At 52.7% G+C, this 15,132-nt stretch overlaps 1 protein-coding gene and 1 long non-coding RNA gene across 3 annotated transcripts in view; both read left to right on the top strand.

The window, feature by feature from the left end:
- Positions 1 to 6,350, top strand: part of LOC150043034 (uncharacterized) — a 97,098-nt gene extending 90,748 nt beyond the window's left edge. The window contains exon 3 of the long non-coding RNA XR_016533483.1: positions 6,267 to 6,350. This is a non-coding gene — a long non-coding RNA (uncharacterized LOC150043034). The remainder of the gene's footprint in view (positions 1 to 6,266) is intronic.
- Positions 6,351 to 6,808: 458 nt separating this feature from the next.
- On the top strand, positions 6,809 to 15,080 carry Mrps22 (mitochondrial ribosomal protein S22). Of its 2 annotated transcripts, none has more exons than XM_090323411.1 (8): positions 6,809 to 7,057; positions 8,241 to 8,404; positions 8,747 to 8,911; positions 10,697 to 10,840; positions 11,031 to 11,114; positions 12,746 to 12,891; positions 14,223 to 14,331; positions 14,949 to 15,080. In XM_090323411.1, the coding sequence occupies exons 1-8, from the start codon at positions 6,898 to 6,900 to the stop codon at positions 15,042 to 15,044; spliced, it is 1,068 nt and encodes a 355-aa protein (XP_090179537.1). In that variant the 5' UTR covers positions 6,809 to 6,897; the 3' UTR covers positions 15,045 to 15,080. The 2 variants fall into 2 exon arrangements, with proteins under 2 accessions (XP_090179537.1, XP_090179536.1); XM_090323410.1 differs by having other exon boundaries at positions 8,238 to 8,404.
- The last annotated feature ends 52 nt before the right edge of the window (positions 15,081 to 15,132 follow it).

Below are 15,132 nucleotides of genomic sequence, written 5' to 3'. Positions count from 1 at the left end.
TCACTGAGTCTCCAGTCAGGAGCTACGTCTGACTCATCACTCTGTCCCCACTGCTCTGCTCAGAGTACAGCGGCCAGGGGTTCCTAGCCTTAGCTAGGAATGAGCGAGATGGACTTGTGGACAGTGGGGAAAGACACTTGGACAGACATGAGGCAGTACGGTGTGGCCAAAGCCTGGGCGTCCAGGTTGGTGGAGCTGTATCTAAATGGTCCTGCAGCAGGAAATGGACTGCACTTCTTCGGTGCTATTCCCATCTCTGGCTCCACATAAAGGCAGCTCTGAGACAGATGTAACTGCTAGTGTGTGTGTGTGTGTGTGTGTGTGTGTGTGTGTGTGTGTGTGTATTTGGGCTCTGCCCCGTAGCTTTTACACTCAGTGCTGGCGCTCTACCATTTGTGCTATACCTCTACGTTGGGCCTTTTGGTAGTTAATTAGAGCTAAGAGTCACAAAGACGTTTCTGCCTGGACTGGCAGAAAAGGGACCGAAATCCTCAAAATCTCCGCCTCCCGAGTAGCTAAGATTACAGGTGGTAGCCACTGGTGGCCAGGTCTACTGAGCAGTATCATATAACCTTATTCTCATGATGACTTGTGGGAGTGCGCGCGTGCACGCACGCGCGCGTGCATGTGTGTGTGTGTGTGTGTGTGTGTGTGTGTGTGTGTGTGAGAGAGAGAGAGAGAGAGAGAGAGAGAGAGAGAGAGAGAGAAAGAGAGAGAGAGAGCATGCACTCCATGAATCTGTTTAGATGCTTCAAACACAGACTTTAAGACTTGCTCTTGCAAGTTTCCCAACTTAGAGCCAATGTTTTGATCTTTGTCCTCCTCTTCCCCTCTCAGTAAGCACCTCGAACACTTTGCCAGGCTTTCCTGTGGTCGGGATTTACAGATCTGTGACTCACCCAAGTGAGCGGGAACATGAAAAGATGTCACTGGGGAGAAATATGTGGGGAGGGATGGAGAGGTCAGTGCCTCCACCAGGCAGGACGACTCCCACAGCTTTTCCTAATAAACAACTTCCCAGGGCCCTTTGAATTCTTCTAGAGAGGACAAGAGGGAAGGGGAGGGCAGGGGAGGGGAGGAGAGGGAGACCCGGCCAGGGACCCCCGGGCAGCTCAGGCAGGAAACAAAGCGGGAGGTGAGCTGGCCATCATTAATCACCTGCTGTTTACCAGATACCGGGCTGGGTGCTCAGAGAGGACCTCGTCTAAAGTACAGGGCTGGCGACGGCGGAGCTCCACTGTGATTCCCAGCAGCCCTGGGTTTCTCCCTCCTCGCTGTGCCAAGCCAATCCATACTGGTGGCAGCATCTCCCAGGATGCTCTCTGATGCCGAGGACTCCGTCTTGGTCCAGGTAGCTTGGGTGAGAGGATTTCTGTGTTGCTGTCAGAGCGCTCAGCTCAGCTCATCTCAGCTCAGTGTTTCCTCCTTGAAGGACCAGCAGGCTGTAGGAGAAGAGCACGCCCACGAGCACACACCTATGCACATGCCACACCACACCATGCGTGTACACGCACCACAGCACGCATGTGCACACATCACACACACTCTCCATGGCTTCTCTGGCCTTTGTTTCACCATCTTGGGTGCCTGCTCTGATGCTGTCAGCCGCCCCGAGTGCTAGCCACACATCCACGCTGTGCTCTGGTTTGTGCACACGCTCAGCAGAGGCCCCCGCTGGCCAGGTGATTCACCAGTGGTCACACAGCCTGGGGTGGCGGGGCAGCTGCCGTCCAGGGTTCACAGTTCTCTCCTGCCTTCCCAGCCATATGAGCAAGTCAGCTTCTCCTCCTGCCTCGAGAAACTAATGAGTCCCCATTTCCCGATGGGAGGGCCTGGCCCCTCAGCCCTCGGCACCCAAGTGTTTCTACCTGTGTGTTTATAGTATTTGGGCTTTTGAAGCCCTAGCATGTGGTTTCTGAATGCGTGTGTTATGTGGGGGGCTGTGTGTACGTATGAAGGCCCAGGAGGGGTACTGGGGAGAAGAGGCAAGGGCAGGGTGGTGGGTGGGCCAGGAGGACTTGGTACAATGGAGTGGCGTGCTGTGTCAGCAGTGTCTACAGCATTTTCGGGGGGACCTTTGCAAGTAGGCATGGAGGCATTCCCCAGGGAGATTTAGCACAGATACCTGTTTCTGCCAAGGTCAGTGTCACAGAAAGAGCCTCCTCCTCCTCCTCCTCCTCCCTGTCCTCCTCTCCCCAGGTGTAGGCCCACCCTCTCCAGAAAGTCCTTCTTGTGTACCCAGCCTGGTGGATTGCCCTGGAGTAGAGCTGCCTGTAGGGTGATTGTGGCCCAGACTGGACTAGGGTGTGGGCCTGTGGAAGACCCAGGCAGAAAAATCCCCCCCCTCTCAAGTGGCCAGGGCCAGAGGAAGGGGCAGGGTCATCTGTGGACTCCCAGCAGGTGGCGCTGTCCACAGTGTCTCATTCCAGGGGTGGGCACTGGGCACCAGCAAGCTGTCTGGGCAGCTAAGTAGGTCCTGGAAGAGTGTATGGAGGTGTAGCATAGCAGAATGCTGGGGATTTTTTTGAAAAACATTATTTTTTTTTTTGGTCAGTCGTGGGGCTTGAACTCAAGGCCTGGATGCCAGTGGTTCACCCAGCAAGGCAGCTTTGGCAGGGGTTCCAATCCCCAGTCCTCCCCCTCTGGCACGAGCTGCAGCAGCCCTGGGTCTCATTAGAGGGGTGCTGTCAGTTGAGGGGACAGGGATCAGTGCCCGGCAAGGTCATTCCTCCAACCAGACCTGATAGGTAGCAGACGTGAGAGGGAGGGGTGAGCGGGTGGGCAGCCACCCTCGGCCCAGCCCCTGCCTGCCAGCCAGGGGCTCCCCACCCCCACAGGTGCTCTGCACAACTCGCCTCTGAATGCATGAAACATGAGGCCATCCCCATAATCAGAGCTGACTGGTGGGAAAATTAAACACAGAAGGGCACACTGGCCCCGCCGAGCCTCCCTCCTCGCCTTCCTGGAGGCTCAGCCTGGCTCCCAGCACCTTCTGAGGGGAAGCTGAGCCCGCTGCCACCCAGGGGAGGCCCCACTACGTGACACGCTTGGATCAACCAAAATGGGGGACTGGTCATAAAGAGCAGAATTCGAGAGCGAAACACCCCATCCGTTCTCTTAAGTCCTCGTGGCTGAATATCATTTTTTTCCCATAAATACCTAGTTGAATCTCATTAAGTTTTTTCCAGGTGAGTCAGTTATAAATGACACAACTCCTTCTGGAACCATTAGAAAGGACACAGTATCATCTGCAATGGGGAATCAAGGTGGACGGACTGGGGGTCATAGTGGAGGGAATGTGGAGCCGGGTCACGGCTCTGCCCCATGGAGTGCAAGCCGAGAGCCCTTTCTCACAGGTGGCACTGAACCTGTGCCCCAGGGAAGGGGGGCAGCGGGATACCACTGAGTCCAGGGTCTTCTTCCTATACCCTCATTTGTCCAGAAAGCTCTTTGATGGCGCCAAGGGCGCGTTCTTGTTAGGATTTAAAGCATATGCTTGGTGAAGGCTGTCAGAATGTATCACAGAGATGGTCCCAAAAAAGCGCCGAGCCCCCCTGTCCTGATCAAAGCAGGGGAGGCAGACATCCCACTGCCCACAGAGGCTGGGGCTCGGGTGGGGGGTAGGGGCCTCTCTGCTAGCAGTCCTACTAGCTATGGGCCAGTGCTCCTGCCCAAGTGCTCGGACCTGATAGGAACCTGGGTGGACCCAGGGCTGAAGGTGTCTGTGATAGGGACCTGGACTCCCCTTTCCAAAGCAGCTGGAGCCAGGCTGGAGAATCAGGGACCATTGTCATGACTGTGGCACTGTGGCATGTGTGGGCCCCCAAGATGGGGGCTGTGGGCCAGTGGTGTCCACCTTGGCCTGGGGTCATCACAGTCACACTGTGTCCACTGTCCCTGTGTGTCATTCACTGACAAAGCCCGAGAAAATCGAATTATGGACAAGTGTGTGTGTGTGCTGGGCCTTGAACTCAAGTCTCGGGTGGTACTGTCCCTTAGCAGGGTCTGCACATGAAAATGTGGGCATCTGGCATTCAGAAGGCAGAGGTCTTTGCACAAAGCAAACCCCTCTCCCTTCTGCACCCACCTTGGCTGCATCTTGCCCTGTGGACTGAGAGGTGAGGGTCTGTCGCCGGCCAGTGGAGAAGGCCGCACGGAGCTGCACGTGCCTTGTTTCTGAGATCTGCGGGGTGGGGTGTGGAGCAGGCCACCCAGCTCCATTCACACCAAGCCACCAGGGCAATGCCTCTCTCTGCCAGGCAGATGCCGCTGCCCAGCGCCTGGGTCCCCACCATGGTGCCACAGCGCCCTCTAGTGCCAATGTAGCAGAAGGCACCCAGCAGAGGAGGGTGCTGCCCTTGAATCCAAGGGCCCTCCCTGGGGTGGCCTCCCCCTCACCTTCAGTGGCCCTCTGTCCATCACCTGGTCCACTGTCCTGCTGCCCAGACGCACCCAAGACAGCCACTTCTGCCCTTCCTTCCCTGCAAGTAGTTCTGGAAGGCCCTGAGGTCTAGGATCACAGGTATGAGCCACTGCACCCGGCTCTGTATTCTGCTTCTTATTCTCATTTTCCACAAGAAGCAACCAAGGTACTCCCCCCCCCTCCCCGGACCCCTCAGATCGCAGCCTCATGAGTCTGCGGTGGGATTAAGCTCTGGCCCATGACCCAGGCTGCTGGGGCCATCAGATACATGGCGTTCTCCCATGAACGAAATTTCCGATGGGCTCCTCAGCCTTTGCAAACACCAGCTCTTGGGCCGACGGGCTTCCTGAGCCCCAACTGAACTGAGAAACAGCCTCATGACAGACCACCCGGTTGTGCAAGGATGGGAATTACTTTCAACCCAGGCCAACATCCCTCAGACAGAATGTTCCACATACCAAACCTGACAACGGCCAGCTCTCGAGAGAGGGGAGCCAAGTGCCGTCTAGTACAGATGGCACCCACCCTAGCTGTGACGTGGGGTGGGGGTGCGGGACAGACACTCTGAACTCGGGTCACCGCGGGGGCGGCCTCAGCACCTTTTGACCTTCATGTCCCTGTACTGTAGGAGGGACCACCGGTCTGTCAGCACAGACAGATGTAGCCTTGGCCTTGGTTTTTCACATGCAGTTTGTGGCAGGATTGTAGTTTGCTGGCGGGGGAGGGGGGTTGCTCTCAGGAGAGGGTCAGAGTCTTGTGGAGACAGGAGATAAACAGATAAATCCACGGTTGGAGGAATTGTCTCTCCCTCCTTCTCTTCTGACCCAAAGGACCATCTATGTAATTTCTCCAGGTCCCAGTGGGCTGCCCTCCCCCCCAAAAAAACATATGGAACAGATTTTGCACCATTAAAGACCCAGAGACCCTAGAGTTTAGCTTTGTCTTTGTTTTGAGTCAGTTGAGCAGGCTGGGGCAAAACCCTTTAACCTAAGAGCCTCAGCTTATACACAGAGACATGGCACAGCCATGTCCTGCCTGCTTCAACAGCCTGTCACAAAGACCCGCAGGGCCAATGAAACGCCGGCGTCCTCTGCACAGGATAGAAAGATGCTGTAGTTAGCTGTATTTTTCACCATCCCCAGCATGGGACAAGGTTCCCAGCTCATGCTCAGACCTGCCCAGGTGTATCTTCACATGTGTTCCCTCCTTCTCCAGACCCATCAGAAACAGTCTAGCAGGCCCTGACTGCTTTGGCACTGCTGCTCATTATCCTACCACTTGGCCACATCTCAGCCATGGTCAAGTAGATATCCCAAGCTTCTCACTTCTGAAGCTCCTGACACCACCTTAGCGCCCCTCAGTCAAGGACATGGACTCTCAAGGTTAACTACCATGCTCTCCCTCTATGAAACACTTGGTTGGTCTCGACTGCTTACAGTAATTTATTGTCACACCTGTAACTATTAGGCCGTAGAGATCAGGAGGATCGTATCATATAGTTCAAGGTCATCCCAGGCAAAAACGATGGAGATCCCATCTCAACTACTAAAACTGGACGTGATGGTGGTCACTGTACCCCTGGTAAAATTGGTAAGAGGAAAGTGAGAGGCTTTCTGGGCAAGACAGACTCTTACTCCACCTCCATCCGCATAGCCCTCTGCTTTTGGGATAGCCTCCATGTTTCTGCCTTTCCTTACCAACTGGCTTCCGCTGCTCATCCATCGAGGAACCTGTGGTGTCTGTGGCTCTTAGTCTGCATTAAGAGAAACCTGCCTGCGTGGTGCACGGCCAGCTGGGCAGGCTGAGAAATGTCTCTCTTCCTTCTTCCCTCCTTCCTAACCAGTGGAACTCGCTAAGTTAAAGACTGCCTGTCATCATCGAGGCGGCTCGGTCCACGCACCGTGTGCTGTGGAGCGGAGGAAGCCCGCGTCCCCCGCCCCCCGCCCCGCGCCCCCCGCCCCGCGGACCAGCCCGGGCCTCTCCGGACGCGGGCGCCCGGCGCGCTCCGCCCGCGCCTCCTGCCGAGCGCGGCACCGCTCAGCCGGCGTTTGCTGGGCTCAGCCGTCGGCAGAGTCCCCGGGGGTGAGCGGAGCGAGCGGAGAACGCCGCGGATCGTGAGAGGCCGCGCAGGGAAGGAGAGGCTCTGCGGCGGAGCAGAGTGAACTTGTGGGGGGATGAGCGGCGGTGAAGGCTCCGGGAGCCCCATCTGATGAGCGTGTGCGACCCGGACCGGAGGGATCCAGGGACAGGCCGAAGGGCTCGGGCAGGGCGTGGAGCTCGGCAAGGAGGAAGAGCCTCGGAAGAGAGCGCGCGCCCGGCCCGGCGCGGCCCTGTGTGAACCGGGACACCCGGACGCCGCCGGCGGCTCCCGGGGCGACCGGCCCGCGGCGAGACTACATTTCCCAGAAGGCCTCGCAAGCGGAGCGCGACCGGAAGCCCCCGCAACTTCCGGTTCCCAGCAGCCTCAGACAAGCATGGCGGCGTTCGGGGTGCCCGCGTCCCTCTGGAAGCTCCTGCGAGGTTCCCGCGGCTCGCAGCGGCACTGGATTCGGGCCCAGGCCCGGCCCCAGAACCGGGCGCCGCCACAGCCGGTCGAGGTGGGCTTACCGTGCCGCCAGTTCAGCGCGGAGGCCGGTAAGTCGGCCGGCGGGGGGCGGCCCTGGCTTGAGCCCCTTTTCTCGCACGGCTTTGGGTGGCCGCGTTGCCGGGGTCGGGTGTACACAGGGCGACTCGGGGCTCCCTGAGGGGACTGACTGAAGGCCCGGGTGGGATTGGGGGACCGGGCCGTCGGGAGGGGGGTCCAGGGCCGTGGGGAGGAGCACCGGGCCGTGGGGAGGACCACCGGGCCGTGAGGGGGAGCATCGGGGCTGTGAGGGGGGAGCACCGGGCCGTGGGGAGGAGCACCGGGCCGTGGGGAGGAGCACCGGGCCGTGGGGGGGAGCACCGGGCCGTCGGGGGAAGAGGGAAGGAGGCTAAACCACAGGTATTTTGGGGGATAGGATTGACTACAGCTTTAGGTTTGTAGGTTTAGGCGGCAGCGTCGCGGTGCCCGTTTCTGAAGTTTCTAGAATTGGAGGCGGGTTCGCTCCCAGGTTGAGAAAATTGAAACAGATGTTTTCATTCGCGTGTTTTTTTGTTTTTTAAATGGGCGGAGGCAGCGCAGGGAAGATCAGGTGAGGTGATGGGACAGGAGGCGTGGTGAAACCTGTGCCAGATACACTTGAGTCGCCTTCAGATCTGGGTGTCTGGATACAGTCAGGTAAAAAGGTAGGCCTTTCAGAGGTGCCTGAAGGTGGCTGAGCACCACGCAGAGCGTGGAGCGGGTTCTGGTCTTCGGAGAGCGCACCTAGTAGAGCAAGCTGACCACCTTAGCTTGTTTCTGAGTGAGGCTGAAAGTGCTTGCTAACAGGGGACCCAGGTTGGTTCCCTCTTTAGGAGATTACTAATAAGTAATCTGTGCTTGTAGTGAGTCCAGAGAGGGGCAAGGGCTGAGAATGGTCTTGACGAGAAGCATGGCAGTGGGGATGAGCGTTATTAAACAGGTTAACAGGATACAGCAGGCCATACCTTCTGTGTTAGTGGGATGTCTTAAGATGTTATCACCTGGGGCTTAAACTCGGGGCCTCCGCACTGTCCTTGGACACTTTTTTTTTTTTGCTCAAGGTGCTCTGCCACTGGAGCTACAGCACTACGTCTGGCTTTTTCTAAGTATGTGGTATTGGGGAATCAAACCTATGCATGCTAGGCGAGCACTCTACCACTGGGCCATGTTCCTGGGCCCTGCCAGCTTCTTATTAGCTAAAATCTATCTTAGCAGAGTCAGGAAGCTCAGAGATGAAGAAACCAACATTTATGGATGAGGAAGTCCAAAGTATCCTCATCAAGATGACAGGCTTGGACTTGGAGAAAATTTTTAAGCCAGCTAGACAAGAGTTGAAGCCACCAACCTATAAGCTGATGACCCAGGCACAGCTGGAAGAGGTATGTGAACACAGATGTTGGTAGAATATCAGATTCTTACACAGCTGCTGTGGGTGTTAACAGTCCACGAGCCCTTTCCTGTTCCAAGCTGCTCTTGCAGCCTGGCACTGCATTGCTCTGCTGTTCACAAGGATAAGCCTGGAGCCTGTGCTCAGGGCCAGTGTCCACCAGCCCAGGTTTAGCTTTTCACTCACTGATTCTTGGCTGCAACAGTAGCAGTTTTGGTAAGTGTTGTGCTTGTTTTATGATCCTTCTGTCTAAACCTAAGAACTAGACTAAGTCTTCACACTCATCACCAGTCATGCTTGGGGCATTCATTCCTTAAACATTTCACTTCTATAGGTTACCAGGAAGGCGACTGAGGCAGCCAGAGTACGATTAAAAATGCCACCAGTTCTGGAAGAACGAACACCAATCAATGACGTGTTAGCTGAGGACAAGATTCTGGAAGGAACAGAAACAAACAAATATGTGTTTACTGATATATCCTACAGCATACCCCACCGGGTAAGTATGTGCCTAGTGGCAAGGTGAACTTTGCCTGAAATACTCGTGGTGAGGGGGCTGAGTGATGATGTGACTTGCCAGTTTCTGAAATACAAGAACAAGATGTGTGGATCAATGCACATCATTGTGTCACTGTTTCCCTTCAGGTTTTAGTGTGACGTGTCAAGATAGAACAGAGCACCCATGGGCTGGGAGTTTTGCCTAGTGGTAGAGTGCTCACCCGTACCACATACATAGAAAAAGCTGAAAGTGGTGCTGTGGCTCAAGTGGTAGAGCTCTAGCCTTGAGAAAAGCCCAAGGACAGTGCTCAGGCCTTGAGTTTAGGCCCCAGGACTGGAAAAGAAAAAAAAACCCAGAGCACATAATAGCAAGATAGAACCTACCCACAAGCCTCAGATAGACAAAGATGATAAGGCACTGTTAGAAGGAAATTGTTTTTACCTGTTATACTGATTTGACACTTTTGAGCTTTTGAAAGGAGTACGTGCTTGCATATCTGTCTGTTGGTTACTGGGGCCTGAACCTAGAGACCGGGCCCTATCCTCCGGCTTTTCCACTCAAGGCTGACATTCTACCACTTGAGCCACAGTTCCATTTCTGGCTTTTTGTGTGTGTGTGCCTGTGCTGGTCCTGGGCTTGAGCTCAGGGCCAAGCCCTATCCTTAGACTTTCTCAAGGCTAGAGCTCTACCACTTGAGCCACAACACCACTTCCGGCTTTTTCTATATATGTGGTACCAAGGAATCGAACCCAGGTCTTCATGCATGCTAGGCAAGCACTTTAACCACTAGGCCAAACTCCTGGCCCCATTTCTGGCTTTTTAGTGGTAAATTGGACATAAGAGTCTAATGGACTTTCTTGTCCTGGCTGGCTTTGAACACTGGTCCTTAGATGTTAGCATACTGAGTAGCTAAGATTATAGGTGGGAGCCACTACTGCCTGGCTAACTGGAATTTCTTTTTTTTTTTTTTGCCAGTCCTGGGCTTGGACTCAGGGCCTGAGCACTGTCCTTGGACTTTCTCAAGGCTAGAGCTCTACCACTTGAGCCTTAGCACCACTTCTGGCGGTTTTTTTTTTTTTATGTATGTGGTACCGAGGAATCAAACCCGGGTCCTCGTGCATGCTAGGCAAGCACTTTAACCACTAGGCCAAACTCCCGGCCCCGCTAACTGGAATTTTAAATACCTATGTTTTGTATTTGAGCCTTGAAAGTAAAGAATAGAAGGGTAATTTACAGTTTATTCAGAAAATGTACTAGGAGATGAGAGGATGCAGAGTATGGAGGAGAGTGATCCCCCAGATTGCTGAGATCACAAGATCCTTTGAGGGGACACAGGTTTAGCTTTGACCTCGTCTGTAAAGAGTTGACGAAAATCGTAATTTATCCTCAGAACTCATCCAGAGACTCACACTTGTGTGAAGGTAGAGTCTACCATTTGCTTAACTTAGCATTAGCAGGAATTAACTGGTTATTAGCAGCTTGCAAAGCTATATGTGTATCTTTTGAGAGAGAGTTCTGGATATTGCCATGTTTCCTGACCCTTTCCAGTATCTGAGAGGTGTCAAGAGTCTTGTACATAATAAACTGCCAGAGGAACGGCACAGCAACTCTGGGCATCACAAAGAAGCGGGCTGGTGGCAGGGAGGAGTGGAGAGACCGAGCCAGTGGGCCAGCCAGTATCTCTCATATTTACTGGAGTGTCATAGAGATGCAGAATTAAGATTCTTTGGGACCCAGGAGCTAAACTGAATCTTCACACTCATCGCCAATCATGCTTTACTTCAGGAGCGCTTTATTGTTGTCAGAGAGCCAAGTGGCACGCTGCGCAAAGCCTCTTGGGAGGAACGGGACCGGATGATACAAGTTTATTTCCCCAAACAAGTCCGCAGAGTTCTGCCACCAATAATTTTCAAGAAAGAGAACCTTAAGGTTTGTGAGCTGCTTACTCTAGGTTCAGTGGGGATGATTGGTGGGCCCGGGCACTGGGCACCTTGCCTTGATGAACGTCAATTCTAATGGTAGCATGTGTGATTTGTGACAGTCACAAAGCCCTGTCTGGGTGGGCACTTCGTTGGCTGGTGTGTGGGATTCCTTCTGACTCCAGTCTGTGTGATTTCAGACCATGTACAGCCAAGACCGGCACGCCGATGTCCTCAATCTCTGTGTCGCCCAATTTGAGCCAGACTCCAAAGATTATATCCAAGTGAGTGTATTTTATACTTTCCAGGACACTACTTCAAATGCGGGTAGAGCAAGACTTGCTGTCTAAAGTTCTTGATTCAAAAATTGGAGAAGTGTTTGAGGACTTACTGAGTACAGACATGTGCTGGGAGTGTATTTTAGCCTCATGACAGTCGGTAAGATGAGTCTTGGGGACTTGACTGCACATTGCTAGTAGATGGTAGGTCGGGGCCCGAGGACGACCGTGCTGACAACACTGTCCTAGTGCAGATGTGACGCCTTGTCTGGGTGCTGGGGTGCCGTGTCAGGGCCTGCTGTTGCACGAGTGGGCGGCGAGGTGCTGGGGAAGGATGCAAATAGTGGTCACCCCAGGCCTGCAGGGCGCTCATGGTGGTGCTGAAGATACAGGAATACTGGCAGGAGATGGAGGGCGTTTCAGTGGAGGTGGAAGAGCGAGGTGACCGCAGGCTTTTTTTTTTTTTTTTTTTTTTTTTTTTTTGTGGGTCATGGGGCTGGAACTCGGCCTGGGCACTGTTCCTGAGCTACCGCCCTACCCTTGAGCCAAGCCCCTCTTCTTATTTTCCAGGGGTTAGTTGGAGATAAGAGACTCAGGACCCTTTGTGCCAGGGCTGGCTTTGAACCTTGATGCCAGCTTGACCTGCAGGCTCTGCAAAGCCTTTTTTCTCTGAGATGGAGTTTAAACCTGTGTTTTCCGGTTTGTGAGGCGGTTGAGTCATGCCTCCTGCCCTGATTTCTGCTGCTTTTGAGGTCGAGATGTGCAGGTGCCTCTGCCTAGGTGCCACCACATCCACCTCCTAGCAATGTGCAGCCCCTCAGCGCGTTTCTTTCTGTGATTTCAGACCGGAGTTCCCTTGAGAAGGTTTTTACAAACCTTTCTGACCAAGCTGCTGTCAAGCTGCAGTACCCTCCACCTCAGCCTTTAGATAGCTAGGACATAGGACTTGGGCCTGGCCTTTCAAATCCTTTTGAACCAGGGTCCTTGTTTAAGAAGAGCAGTCTGGAAAGGAGACCTGAAGGGACATCACTTAGTAAGATAAAATGGGATAAGGATAGATTTTTTTTTCCCTTTTGGCCTATTCTAGGGTTTGAACTCGGGACCTTTTGCTTAGTTTGCTGGTACTCTACCACTCAAGTCCTGTCTCCAGTCCAGCTTTTTGCCATTTATTTTCCACCCAGGCTGGCTTTGAGCTGTGATCTTTCAGCTCTCAGCTTCCTGAGTAGCTAGGAGTACAGACATGAGCCACTGGTGCCAACTGAAAAGATTCTATTTCCTTTTACCCACTGACTGAGATGGTGGCGTGTTATCAAAGGCCTATGTACAGAGCCCTGGAGTGTGGCCGCAGCATATCTGACTAAGCTGAGCATGCTTGGTGTTTTCTGAACTGGCCCTCCCACACTGCAGCAGGGAAGGCAGTTAGCTGTCATCTCACGAATGGCTTCTTTCTTGAGAGAAAGCCCTGCTTAACCTAGGATGGCTGAGAGGAGTGGTATCACTCATCTGGTGACTGGTGAGGTGGAGGCAGCCGGAGCACACCTGGCTTTCCTCACTTCCCTGACCAGCACTCACCAGTCAGTATAGACTCGCTCCCTTTTGTTTACCTGTCTCTGAAGAAGTGCCTTTTACCTGGATAGATTCATCACCAGACCTACAAAGATATAGACAGACAGGGCAAGTATGACCTTCTACGCTCAACGAGGCACTTCGGTGGGATGGCGTGGTATTTTGTCAATAAGAAAACAATTGATGGTTTGCTGATTGATCAGATCCAGAGGGATTTGTAAGTATGACCCCAGTAAGTAAAACCATCAGCACATCTGTAGTTCAACCAGGGCATAGTTCCCACAAGTGCAAGTTTTCATTTGCCTGTTTGCATGTGACATAACCCAGTTTTCCCCCCTGGCTTGCTTTTTGTTTGCCCATACAGGGCTAAGTTCTTTGAAAGAACACTGGCTTTGTTCTGCATAGTGGACTCTGCATGTTGACTTTCCCTGGTACCAACAAATCTTCAGGATTCTTGAGAGGAAATGTAAAGAAAATGCAATCTGTAGCGGGTGTTGTTTTCTAGTATAATCATAGGGCTTCCTGGAAAAATTGTCATTTAACTTATAAAAGCCAGGGCTATCTAAATCAGAAATAATTTTTGTAAGGCTCTTGAGTCATCAGACGAGTGAGTTCTTCTTAAAATACTGTAGCTCTGAGGCCAGCGCACTCTGGACTGCTGGCTGGGAGCAGGGCGGCGTCGCTGTGGTAGGCGTCTCGTACTGAACAAGCCCTGAGTGTCTGGAAACTAAAGGCTGCCTGCGACCCTCATGGAGCAGGTTTGTTGGCAGGGAGAGCTTTTAGAAACATGGTACTGTACACTTAGTAGACCGTGTATCCACCCGTGTGGGAAGTGATGACAGTAGTCTACAACTGTGACAAAAGGAAAAGAATGTACAGCGCTTGCGCAATTCTTTCTCTGTTGGTTCAGCAAATAAAGCCAGCATGGTTGTTGTGAGGAGGATTTAGTAACTGTTGCCATCTTCAGACTGGGAGAGTGGCTCTAACTTAGCCATACACATGGAAGAAAAGCATGTGGGATGAGAAGGTGCACTGTGTGGCCAGTCCATGTCCCATAGAAGGAGGGTTGTTAAGGGGACTGCCAGGCCAATGAGTGTAGTGTGGCTTCAGAAGGCCAGCTATTAAGATGGTTTCATAACAGTAGAGGAAGCTGGGCACGGTGGCTCATACCTGTAATCTAGCTACTCAGGAAGCTGAGATCTGAGGATCAAGGTTCAAACCCAGCCCAGGAACTAAAGACCATGAGACTCTTATCTCCAGTTAACTACTAGAAAACCAGAAATGGCATTGTGGCTCCAGGGGTAGGGCAGCTGAAGAGCTCAGGGACAGTGGACATCTGTGTGTGCACTTAGATCTGCCCCCGCCCGCCCCGTTCTTGCTGGGAGGCGTGAGTACAGAGCCCTCTGGGTCGTTAGGCTGCCAACAGGTCTGATGTGCTGAAATCACAATGCAACTTAAAGTTGGCAGACATTTTCACAGGAGTGAAGCAAATGAAGGCCCCCCCCACCCCAGCCCCTGTAATATTAGTATTAACCCGTTCACTTTCAGAGTTGATGATGCCACCAGCCTGGTCCAGCTCTATCACATGCTCCATCCAGATGGTCAGTCCGCTCGGGAGGCCAAAGAGCAGGCTGCTGAAGGACTCAACTTAATTAAGGTGAAGTGTCTTTTTGTGGTGCCCTGACTTGTGCCATATTTAAGAGTAACTAAGCAGATTTGTGAACATGTGACATCTGTGATTTTAAAAATACCAGTGTGGCTGTTTTTCTATTGCCTGGATAATCAAACAGGTAGGTGCCTTTGAGGCAGCCAGGTTGCTAGCAGGACAGGGTGGGTAGAGGGTTAGAGTGCCACCTGGAGCAGCTTCCTGCCCTTGAGCCTGGGCATTCTGCCAGAGGGGTTTTCAGGAAGGGGGGATAACTGAGCTGGCTATCCTTCCTAGGGCTCTGAGTAGACATGGTTTTGTGGAATGGCCTTCCATCCCAGTCATGGCTTGCATTCTACAGCGCAGCTCTACTTACTAAAGACAGAAGTAGCAAGTCACATCACCTGTAGTCAGGTAGACATTGGCGACATCCTCCAGATTTCTCTCCAACCTAAGGGTTTCATTTTGACCTGGCAGGAGGTGTAATGTCAGGATCATTGTTGAAGCTTAGAATTACATATCCAAGTTGGATTTTCTGTTGCTTTATTTTCACAGGGACAATTATTGTGAAATGTGGAAGGTAGAGTGTTAACTGCTAATCGTGCTTTAACACTTGCTGTTTTAAACAGGTCTTCGCAAAAACAGAAGCACAAAAGGGAGCCTACCTAGAGTTAACACTACAAACTTACCAAGAAACCTTCCTAAGCCAATCTGCAGCTTCCTGAAGATATGTAAAAATACATTCCATGTATTTCACAAAAGCATTTCCTCTGTTTTACAATGTTTTGCAGTTTCCTATAATTTTCAAATTCT

The sequence above is a fragment of the Megascapheus bottae genome, chromosome 32 (genome assembly GCF_031878675.1).
Source record: "Megascapheus bottae isolate mThoBot1 chromosome 32, mThoBot2.hap1, whole genome shotgun sequence".
Classification (NCBI taxonomy): domain Eukaryota; kingdom Metazoa; phylum Chordata; class Mammalia; order Rodentia; family Geomyidae; genus Megascapheus; species Megascapheus bottae.
Note: the sequence above shows the minus strand (reverse complement) of the source record. Positions and strands in the feature narration are given on the sequence as shown.

What these genes read in the sequence shown, in the direction of transcription:
- Mrps22 (XM_090323410.1), top strand. Translation starts at nt 6,898, where the DNA reads ATGGCGGCGTTCGGGGTGCCCGCGTCCCTCTGGAAGCTCCTGCGAGGT. An exon ending in ACTCCAAAGATTATATCCAA is followed by an intron (nt 11,115 to 12,745) that starts GTGAGTGTATTT and finishes TTACCTGGATAG; the next exon opens with ATTCATCACCAGACCTACAA. An exon ending in GATCAGATCCAGAGGGATTT is followed by an intron (nt 12,892 to 14,222) that starts GTAAGTATGACC and finishes GTTCACTTTCAG; the next exon opens with AGTTGATGATGCCACCAGCC.